This window comes from Oncorhynchus clarkii, chromosome 7 (genome assembly GCF_045791955.1).
Source record: "Oncorhynchus clarkii lewisi isolate Uvic-CL-2024 chromosome 7, UVic_Ocla_1.0, whole genome shotgun sequence".
NCBI classification, from domain to species: Eukaryota; Metazoa; Chordata; class Actinopteri; order Salmoniformes; family Salmonidae; genus Oncorhynchus; species Oncorhynchus clarkii.
The window spans coordinates 7154867-7166664 of NC_092153.1; the positions used below are offsets into that span (position 1 = coordinate 7154867).

At 44.2% G+C, this 11798-nt stretch overlaps 1 protein-coding gene across 1 annotated transcript; it reads right to left on the minus strand.

The window, feature by feature from the left end:
* Positions 1 to 7176, minus strand: LOC139412803 (tubulin alpha chain-like). Its single transcript, XM_071159525.1, has 4 exons — positions 7159 to 7176; positions 1984 to 2206; positions 1684 to 1832; positions 1 to 1510 (listed from the first exon to the last, which is right to left on the minus strand). Exons 1-4 carry the CDS (start codon positions 7159 to 7161, stop codon positions 536 to 538), a joined length of 1350 nt encoding a protein of 449 aa, XP_071015626.1. The 5' UTR covers positions 7162 to 7176; the 3' UTR covers positions 1 to 535.
* Between the last annotated feature and the right edge of the window lie 4622 nt (positions 7177 to 11798).

An 11798-nucleotide genomic window follows, 5' to 3' on the forward strand; every position in this document is an offset into this window, starting at 1 on the left:
TTTAACTGAGATAAAACTTTATTTACAAAGGAGGGGATACAGCCACAACAGTAACCTGATGTGATAACTCTTAAAATAAAAGACATGGCAAAGAAAAAAATACAATCTGTAGGGATAAAACCAATAAATTATTTTGGGGTAACTTAACATGCAATGCAAAATAATCCTCCAAGACTGTTACTGAATTACATTCATTAAGACCCAACACCATGGGGTTTAGTTGGCTAGTTTGTTTTCTGATTGGCAGTAACTTTAGTGTTTAGGATAGATCTGAACGCACAGAAGTACCATGAACTTAAAGGAAACATTTATGGGAGACAGCTTAATCTTCAAGGTTCTGCATGGTTCCATAGTCAACCTGGGAAAATAGTCAGACATGGATGGATGTGGGGTCTTTGGTGAAGAAAACACGATTGATGACTTTCGACAAGGGAAGGAGCAGGCCGTTCCCCACTTCATGGTCAAGTAAAGGCAGTTCTATCTCTCAGTGATACGTAAGCCGACCGAGGACATATCCCTCCTTTGAACGCTTCTCCTAATACTCCTCTCCCTCCTCGTCCTCCTCAAATGAGTCGATTCCAACCTCTTCATAGTCCTTCTCCAGGGCAGCCATGTCTTCCCTGGCCTCAGAGAACTCTCCCTCCTCCATGCCCTCACCCACGTACCAGTGCACGAATGCCCGCTTGGCATACATCAGGTCAAACTTGTGGTCGAGACGCGCCCAGGCCTCAGCGATGGCTGTGGTGTTGCTCAACATGCACACAGCTCTCTGGACCTTGGCCAGGTCACCCCCTGGCACCACAGTGGGTGGCTGGTAGTTGATGCCCACTTTGAAACCTGTAGGGCACCAGTCCACGAACTGGATGCTTCGCTTTGTCTTGATGTTGCCGATGGCCACGTTGACATCCTTGGGCACCACGTCTCCGCGGTACAGCAGGCAGCACGCCATGTACTTACCGTGGCGAGGGTCGCACTTCACCATCTGGTTGGCGGGCTCGAAGCAGGAGTTGGTGATCTCAGCCACAGAAAGCTGCTCGTGGTAGGCCTTCTCGGCTGAGATAACAGGGGCATAGGTGGCCAGGGGAAAGTGGATGCGGGGGTAAGGCACCAGGTTGGTCTGGAACTCTGTCAGGTCCACATTAAGGGCACCATCGAAGCGGAGAGAGGCTGTGATGGAGGAGACAATCTGGCTGATGAGCCTGTTGAGGTTGGTGTAAGAGGGGCGCTCAATGTCCAGGTTTCTACGGCAGATGTCGTAGATGGCCTCATTGTCGACCATGAAGGCACAGTCAGAGTGCTCTAGGGTGGTGTGGGTGGTCAGGATGGAGTTGTAGGGCTCCACCACAGCTGTGGACACCTGGGGAGCAGGGTATATGGCAAACTCCAGCTTGGATTTCTTCCCGAAGTCGACTGAGAGACGCTCCATGAGCAGGGAGGTGAAACCAGAGCCGGTACCTCCTCCGAAGCTGTGGAAGACCAAGAAACCTTGGAGCCCCGTACACTGGTCAGCCTGTCAAGACACAGAAAACTCATCAACATGTTTTCTAGAAGGAAAGACCAAGCTTTGATAAGACCCATTCAGGCTAGATTTATGCAAGCCAAGGCTAAAATCCTTTCTGATAAAACAATGAAAAACCCATTTGTTATCCTAATATCACCATCAAATCTGACAGTTTCTCTCACCAGTTTACGGATCCTGTCCAGCACTTGGTCGATGATCTCCTTGCCGATAGTGTAGTGGCCACGGGCATAGTTATTGGCTGCATCCTCCTTCCCTGAGATCAGCTGCTCGGGGTGAAACAGCTGGCGGTAGGTACCTGTCCGCACCTCATCTGAGAATCAAGGGGAACAGACTAGGGTTAATTAGTCTGGTCTTGATGCTTGTTTTGAAGTGTACCACCATATTGATGAAGACCTCTTCCTACACATTCCCAGTGTCAATCAGTCAGTGGATTTTCTCTGCCAGATCCCTCCAATACTCACCAATGACAGTGGGCTCCAGGTCTACAAAGATGGCGCGGGGCACGTATTTCCCGATGCCCGTGGCGCTGAAGAACGTGGTGAAGGAGTCGTCAGTGCTACCGACCGCCTTGTTGTTAGGCATGGTGCCGTCCGGCTGGATCCCGTGCTCCAGGCAGTACAGCTCCCAACAGGTGTTGCCCATCTGGACTCCAGCCTGACCTACATGCACAGAGATACATTCACGCTGGAGAGACCAGGAAATAGCGTTAGTCAAACAATTAACTTATGGTTTCTTTGAACAGGTACAAAACATTGACTACACAAGGAGCCGATGCATTGACAGCAGTCTGCACTGGATGGTGTAACACTTGGTTTTCAATGTCACCAGTGATAAATGGAGCCAGTGGAGCACCCCTCCAAACCACTCAGTGCATAGGAGTCTGAGGTCGATTAAGGATTTGGGCAACCATTTTAGCACTTGTTTATCACCACCAAGTGGCAGCACTCTAACACTAGTGGTTCCCAACCAGGGGTACTAGGTTCCCTGGGGGTGCTATGCCGATACAGAGGGTACTTGAGAAGACTCATGAGACCATAAGGTTACTAGTAGAATGCACATGAGAGGGTACGTCTGGCAGGGCAAAATTCAGTTGGTGGTACAATAACAGAAAAAGGTTGGGAACCACTGCTCTACACTGAGGAAACAAGCCTAACCTGCCCATGTCTGAGTGACAAAGGACAGGTGAGCCTGAAAACAGTGGACGGCATGATCTAGCTAGTTAAAGACAAGCCACCGGAGTTATGAGTCGTGTGTATATTTGCATGGTGACCCAATTTGTTTACAGTGTGCTGAAACGGGACTATGACTGCACTTCCTAGCATGGCTTAGCCAACTCTGCAGTGAGTCGATGTGACCTACTTTAGTACTGAACTGTATGCAGCTACCGTCTCAGAAGCCTAGCCACGTCTCAGTGTGTGACTACCGGTATTGACATAGCCATTAACCACGTCTGAACCATGTAACTGATCTACACTGTACAAAACATTAAGAACACCTGCTCTTTCAATGACAGACTGACTAGATGAAAGCTATGATCCCTTATTGATGACACTGGTATGGTAGTAGATGCCAGGCACACCGGGTTGTCTCAAGCACTTCAACATATGAGTATAAAGAATGATCCACCACCCAAAGGACATCCAGCCAACTTGACAACTGTGGGAAGCATTGACAACTGTGGGAAGCACATGGACCAGTATGGAACACTTGATACCTTGTAGAGTCTATGCCCTGACGAATTGAGGCTGTTCTGAGGGCAAAAGGTGGAACAATTATAAAAAGGTGTTCCTAATGTTTTGTACACCAACTGCATTTTACATTTACACAGGAGTCTGGACACCCCTTCAGATTAGTGGATTTGGCTATTTTTGCCACACCAGTTGCTGACAGGTTAATAAAATCGAGCACACAGCCATACAATCTCCATAGACATTGGTCTTACCGAAGAGCTCAGTGACTTTAGTCTGGGGCCATTTCACCGGTTGGGCTAGGCCCCTTAGCATACATTGACATTCTAGATGATTCTGTGCTTCCAACTTTGTGGCAACAGTTTGTGGAAGGTCCTTTCCTGTTTCAGCATGACAATGCCCCCGTGCACAAAGCAAGGTCCATACAGAAATGTTTTGTCGAGATCGGTGTGGCAGAACTTGACTGGCCTGCACAGAGCCCTGACCTCAACCCCATCGAACACCTTTGGGATGAATTGGAACACCGACTGCGAGCCAGGCCTAATTGCCCAACATCAGTGCCCGACCTCACTAATGCTCGTGGCTGAAAGGAAGCAAGTCGCCGCAGCAATATGCCAACATCAGTGGAAAGCCTTTCTTAAGAGTGGAGGCTGTTGAGCAGCAAAGGGTGGACTTACTCCATATTAATGCCCATGATTTAGGAATGAGATGTTCAAAGAGCAGGTGTCCACATACTTGGTCATGTAGTGTACACATTTTATAGAGAAGGCAGCACTTGATATCTATATTCACTAAGGACCAAACAGAAGGTGTGCGTTTGAGAAATGAGTCAATTTTGCAATGCAGTATTGGCAGACGGCAGGATAGTTGAGGCTAGACTGCAGTGACACCAGCCAGTCGATTAGAGTCTTATAGCATTAACAAAACAGCCATGCTGAATGTGTTACCACAATTGCATCCCAGTAGTCCATTACAGCCTACTCTCCTTATATTCTTCCTGTCATTTAGGCACCACACCCCTGAGGAGAGGATGCCACTAGATTGAGATACAACCCCCCCCCCTTTGGAATGCCAACTTGGACAGAGGTCATTAGAGATTATACAATTATGTGAATTTGTTTAACATTACAGCTTCGCAAGGAAACAAGGTCTGATAAGACATCGCTAGAATCAAGGCCGAACTGAGAGGTTTGGCAAGTGGCTACCCTACCCCTTCAGCGAGTCATTGAGCTAGCAAGTAGCGACAATGCTAACAGAACTGACGAGTCTGCATCAAGGCCAAAAGGCCCTCCACACCCTACTGAAGTATTTCCAGAGAACAGGCCGAGGGGAAAGCACCACCAAGGATGAGTGAAGCTGATAATAACAAGCGTATCATTTCTGAATCGCAGCGCACCAGAGGCAGAGCTGGCTACATACACACACCAGTCTGTCCAAACTGGCTGACTATACAGAGATGGGAGTGAGACATTCAAGAGAAACAAGAAAGTCAAGGAAGATAAGTACACTAGACAGTGACATGACAAGAGGACGAGTCTGGGAATGTGTGTTGGCAGTACTTATGAATCAGAGCGTTTTGATTTGCCAAGGCCCAGCTACAAACAAGACCACCTGCCACAGTAACAGGAGAACAGACACCAGCCAACTAGGCTTTGCCCTCTGGTAGAATCATTTCCCCTTAAGCTAAGTTTAACTTTCAGTAGTATCAAGGGCAATTATTTAAATGGAAGAATCCACATAATGGGAAAAGGACTTCCTTTTATGAACTGTAACCCAGTAAAATATTTTAAATGTTTTTTTTCCAGTATAGTAAGAGGATGTGAAGGAAACGTTAGAAAACCTCACTCCAGATCTGAATCTACTACAGGGAGGTCCTCGTGACATCAAGGTCTTACACCTGCATGTTGCTACACCCCTCCACACATAATGTACTACCGTTATGACTCCACTCATGTAGAGACTGGGGCCACTACTGTCAGCCATTTCTCCAGCCTCCTAGTTTGACAGCACAAGCTGGGTAGGGTGGATGTGGGGGAGGGGTGGTGTCACAGGGATGTGAGTGTGTGCCTAGTTTAGGCATGACAGCTAGGTCAGCACTGCAGCCAGCTATTTAAAGGGAGGTGTCAATCATGACTCCATCCCCCCACTGTGTGTAGCCCCTCCAGACCCCATTATACTCCACTGACCCCTTTCTGTGGGAACAACCACATGGTGTCCTGAACCTCCAGTTCATGCCAGATTTAAGAAACTAACCTCCACCCTGTTGCATTTGTCAGGGGTTGCCCTGATTTGCTAAACCACACACTTGAAACCTTGTAGGCGAGTCTAGTGCAGGCCCATGTGTAACTGTGATAGCTAGTTGATTCCGTGACTGTTTACTCATGATATAATAAGCCATTTATGATAATGTTACCAAATAGGCCAGTCAGGTACATGCTAGGTTATGGTATTCATTTCCTGTATTTTGAACGCGGTATGGAGGTAGACCGTAGAGTACAGTTTAGATGAACAAAGAGTTTGTGCAACTGCAAGTCCGCTGAGACACTTGGCACCAACATGGCTGATGGACTAACCGCTTGTGGCTTGTTCAGTAGCTAGTAAGCAACCCCCCTCCAGCTTCCTGTTCTGTCCGCTATGGGGTTTTTTAAGTGCAAAGAGGGCCTTGTGTTATGCGGGAAGACATATGGCTTGGAATTCACACCCAAACAAATAGTCTCCCTCTCCTTTCATAACATTCAAATTAGATGGCAGCTGTCAAAAGAATCTCCCACATGCCATGGTAATCTTTAGTAAAGAGCTAAAAGAAGAACAGGCAAATCAACTGGTTGAAGACACCGCATTATGACCAGAGTAGTACATGAACTGGAATGTATCATAAAGGCTCTTTCACCCACATTTATAGACCTTAACCTCACGATCAGACAGTCTGCCATGTGCTAGTCTGAAATGCTGATCCACTAGGCTCTGCGTCACTCCTAACCTCAGATTTCCCTTTCAGCTCAGATTACTGAAGGTTACCCCATCACGACTAAGCATGTATGCATAGTCACAAGATTTCTGAGAGGTCTAAGTCAAATTCCTTGATATATTTATGATTAAATTACATGGGCAGGATGTGAGGTAATACAAATGTGAGCCATGTCCTAAAAACATCTATGTGGCAACTTGGTGGGAAAATGTTACTTGGGGACAACTATTACAATGAATCTTCTTTTTTACTAATTGTAGATGTAATCTGCCATACTCCAGTAGATGGTGGATCTGTGGTTCATTAGTACTCGTTGTCACTTGTTCGGACTGAATAGCACTACATAGAGAGAACGTTCCCAGTTTTGCGCAGTAGACTAGAGCAACAGGAACAGTAGCTGACTAGGCCTACAGTCACCCATCAGAATAAACACGGACCCGTGGGAGCCACATCAGCATTTAAAGCCAGCAGAGCAAATAAACACACCCATAACCACACTGGCCCAACGGCCACTATATGGAAACGGGCAACTCCTTTAACCATTCAAAATGGCAGGAGGCTGCTTCCAGCGCCAAATGACAACTTGATAGTAAATGCAGATACATGTGAACTGAGTCATTATGAAATAGGACAATTAAGGCTCAGGTGACGCAATTTAATAATTAAATGCATTCTAGTAATAGTTTTGTCTACTGCGCCAGTCGTGTTTGAATTGAAAAGCAAAACGGCGGGCTAAATTGAACGCGCAGCAAAATGGATACTCCTATAATGACGCACCATGTTATCAGAACAAAATCATATTATATAAAAACAGGTGAGCCGTAGCGTAGGCTGTACCTAGAAGTATTATAGATAACAAACATTACTATACAGGATGGACTACAAAAACATTAGAAATTTAGCCTAATTCATACAACTCAACATTTACATTATTACAACCTATGCGTCGAAGGCAATGTGGAAAAAAATAAAGGTCTCACCATTTTGATTCTGTTTCTCTTCGTTTCCGTAGAAAAATAAAAGTGTTGGTGGTATAACCTCTCACAGTGAACCTATAATGGGGTCTCCGTGAGTATGTTTTAACTGCGTGTGTTACTGCAATCTGTTTTTATAAACTGCGAAGGGCGGGGGTGGAGTTTTGGACACTCCCTCTTCTCTCATAGGTCGAGTTCGTTTTACAAGGCCCGGTGCTCCGGTTAGGCGGAGTTGGTTATTTTAGACCATTCTAAGTAGGCGTAGTTTGATATTTTAGACGATTCCATTGGCCCTTAACTGATATCCCCAGTCACCGGGCCATGCAAAACGAACTCCTCCATACACAGATTAGACCTCAGGCTAGGTAGGAAAGTACAGGACAGAAAAGGTTAGCTGTACCAAAGACGATATATTACATTGACAAGATAGCCGAGTGACCGCTCTAACAATGTAATTACATTTCCCCAGTGATTGAAGGCAGGCGAGACCATTCTAGTCAACGAGAGGGCGCGTGACCAACAGGCACAACTAAATTGTTGCCGGAATGCCACGTGCATCCACTTAAATCAGTACAGCCTAAACATTACGGAACTTCTATTCTACCAAGTAGGCCTCACAACACTCGCTTATAGACCCCCCCCCCCCTCCCCCATACAAAAAAGGGCTTATATCACGTGGACAGATTTTGGGCAGAGTACATCCTCTCGCTTCACCTCTTCCTCTCTGTCTTTGCGCAATGAACTGCCTTCGGGTTTTGTTGCTCCTTGTTCGCCACTAGATGTCAGACTTGTCTAGTGATCTGTTTGTTGGTCCTTGCCATGACGAAGACGCTCTTCTGTCTGCAACGAAATAGGTCAACGTTGTCCCTGGGCAGACACTGGTCTGAGGTCAGGCATGTATTTTCCTCCCTAATTTCTCCATTAGGAATTGAGAAGAGTAAAATTATCCTAGTTCTGTGTATAAGGGACAATTTTTGGAGCTGTCTTTCTGTGCATGAACAAGGTGGCAGTTTTGATTCCAGTAACATCTGTTTCTGTGGTTAATAAATTTAAGTTGAGAGGATACACTTTTAATACTTTAACTTTGTTGCAGTTTAACTCAGTTTTATCTCTCCTATCTAAGTGGTTAGTTGTACTATAGACCCAGGCCCCTGGCCCATGAGGCATTGGAGGACCCTTCTCTCTGGCTTTTGGCTATGAATGAAAAAGTTATAATCCTCAAACAAGGCCTGAATTCCTCCAGATAGGCTCTTCATCCTAACCCCCCTTCTGTATTTTGAGATAGACGGAACGATAGATCAAAATCTTTTTCATGTGCATCGTTTTTCCCTCCTATGGTGGACACTATGGGGCTAAGGATTTCTTTCCCCTTATCTTATGTACTGGAGTTAGACTGTAACCCACTGGCCATGGGTTTAAACTCTAACCCACTGGCTATGGGTTTAAACTCTAACCCACTGGTCATGTGATTAAACTCTAACCCACTGGCCATGTGTTTAAACTCTAACCCACTGACCATGTGTTTAAACTCTAACCCACTGACCATGTGATTAAACTCTAACCCACTGGCCATGTGTTTAAACTTTAACCCACTGACCATGTGATTAAACTCTAACCCACTGGCCATGTGATTAAACTCTAACCAACTGACCATATGATTAAACTCTAACCCACTGACCATATGATTAAACTCTAACCCACTGACCATGTGATTAAACTCTAACCCACTGACCATATGATTAAACTCTAACCCACTGACCATATGATTAAACTCTAACCCACTGACCATGTGTTTAAACTCTAACCCACTGACCATGTGATTAAACTCTAACCCACTGACCATGTGTTTAAACTCTAACCCACTGACCATGTGATTAAACCCTAACCCACTGGCCATGTGTTTAAACTCTAACCCACTGACCATGTGATTAAACTTTAACCCACTGACCATGTGATTAAACCCTAACCCACTGACCATGTGATTAAACTCTAACCCACTGACCATGTGATTAAACCCTAACCCACTGACCATGTGATTAAACTCTAACCCACTGGCCATGTGATTAAACTCTAACCCACTGGCCTTGTGATTAAACACTAACCCACTGGCCTTGTGATTAAACTTTAACCCACTGACCATGTGATTAAACTTTAACCCACTGGCCTTGTGATTAAACTCTAACCCACTGGCCTTGTGATTAAACTCTAACCCACTGGCCTTGTGATTAAACTTTAACCCACTGGCCTTTTGTTTAAACTGTAACCCACTGACCATGTGATTAAACTCTAACCCACTGACCATGTGATTAAACCCTAACCCACTGACCATGTGATTAAACTCTAACCCACTGACCATGTGATTAAACCCTAACCCACTGACCATGTGATTAAACTCTAACCCACTGACCATGTGATTAAACTCTAACCCACTGACCATGTGATTAAACCCTAACCCACTGACCATGTGATTAAACTCTAACCCACTGACCATGTGATTAAACCCTAACCCACTGACCATGTGTTTAAACTCTAACCCACTGACCATGTGATTAAACTCTAACCCACTGACCATGTGATTAAACCCTAACCCACTGACCATGTGATTAAACTCTAACCCACTGGCCATGTGATTAAACTCTAACCCACTGGCCTTGTGATTAAACTCTAACCCACTGGCCTTGTGATTAAACTTTAACCCACTGACCATATGATTAAACTCTAACCCACTGACCATGTGATTAAACTCTAACCCACTGACCATGTGATTAAACCCTAACCCACTGACCATGTGATTAAACTCTAACCCACTGGCCTTGTGATTAAACTCTAACCCACTGACCATGTGTTTAAACTCTAACCCACTGACCATGTGATTAAACTCTAACCCACTGACCATGTGATTAAACCCTAACCCACTGACCATGTGATTAAACCCTAACCCACTGACCATGTGATTAAACTCTAACCCACTGGCCTTGTGATTAAACTCTAACCCACTGACCATGTGATTAAACTCTAACCCACTGGCCTTGTGATTAAACTCTAACCCACTGACCATGTGATTAAACTCTAACCCACTGACCATGTGATTAAACTCTAACCCACTGACCATGTGATTAAACTCTAACCCACTGACCATGTGATTAAACTCTAACCCACTGGCCATGTGATTAAACTCTAACCCACTGGCCTTGTGATTAAACTCTAACCCACTGGCCTTGTGATTAAACTCTAACCCACTGGCCTTGTGATTAAACTCTAACCCACTGGCCTTGTGATTAAACTCTAACCCACTGGCCTTGTGATTAAACTCTAACCCACTGGCCATGTGATTAAACTTTAACCCACTGACCTTGTGATTAAACTTTAACCCACTGACCATGTGTTTAAACTGTAACCTGCTGGCTATTTTTATTAAACCCTAACCCACCGGCTATGGGTTTAAACGAGTTTCTTTCTATTTTCTTTCTTTAATATAGCATTTGTCTATAAAGCATTATGTATATGCTGGTATGGTGGTTTTGTAGCATCTATAGCAAGAAAACATTTCTTTACAGCCTAGCCACATAATGGGACATTGATTACTGATCAAAATGAATGTGAGTGTAAACTGATGTCTACAACATGAATGTGAACGTAAACTGATGTCTACAACATGAATGTGAACGTAAACTGATGTCTACAACATGAATGTGAACGTAAACTGATATCTACAACATGAATGTGAGTGTAAACTGATGTCCACAACATGAATGTGAGTGTAAACTGATGTCTACAACATGAATGTGAACGTAAACTGATGTCTACAACATGAATGTGAACGTAAACTGATGTCTACAACATGAATGTGAGTGTAAACTGATGTCTACAACATGAATGTGAGTGTAAACTGATGTCTACAACATGAATGTGAGTGTAAACTGATGTCTACAACATGAATGTGAGTGTAAACTGATGTCTACAACATGAATGTGAACGTAAACTGATGTCTACAACCTGAATGTGAGTGTAAACTGATGTCTACAACATGAATGTGAGTGTAAACTGATGTCTACAACATGAATGTGAACTGATGTCTACAACATGAATGTGAACTGATGTCTACAACATGAATGTGAGTGTAAACTGATGTCTACAACATGAATGTGAATGTAAACTGATGTCTACAACATGAATGTGAACTGATGTCTACAACATGAATGTGAACTGATGTCTACAACATGAATGTGAGTGTAAACTGATGTCTACAACATGAATGTGAATGTAAACTGATGTCTACAACATGAATGTGAACGTAAACTGATGTCTACAACATGAATGTGAGTGTAAACTGATGTCTAAAACATGAATGTGAGTGTAAACTGATGTCTACAACATGAATGTGAATGTAAACTGATGTCTACAACATGAATGTGAATGTAAACTGATGTCTACAACATGAATGTGAATGTAAACTGATGTCTACAACATGAATGTGAACATAAACTGATGTCTACAACATGAATGTGAACGTAAACTGATGTCTACAACATGAATGTGAGTGTAAACTGATGTCTACAACATGAATGTGAGTGTAAACTGATGTCTACAACATGAATGTGAGTGTAAACTGATGTCTACAACATGAATGTGAACTGATGTCTACA

What these genes read in the sequence shown, in the direction of transcription:
- LOC139412803 (XM_071159525.1), bottom strand. An exon ending in CCTGGAGCCCACTGTCATTG is followed by an intron (nt 1,833 to 1,983) that starts GTGAGTATTGGA and finishes CTTGATTCTCAG; the next exon opens with ATGAGGTGCGGACAGGTACC. An exon ending in TGGACAGGATCCGTAAACTG is followed by an intron (nt 1,511 to 1,683) that starts GTGAGAGAAACT and finishes GTGTCTTGACAG; the next exon opens with GCTGACCAGTGTACGGGGCT.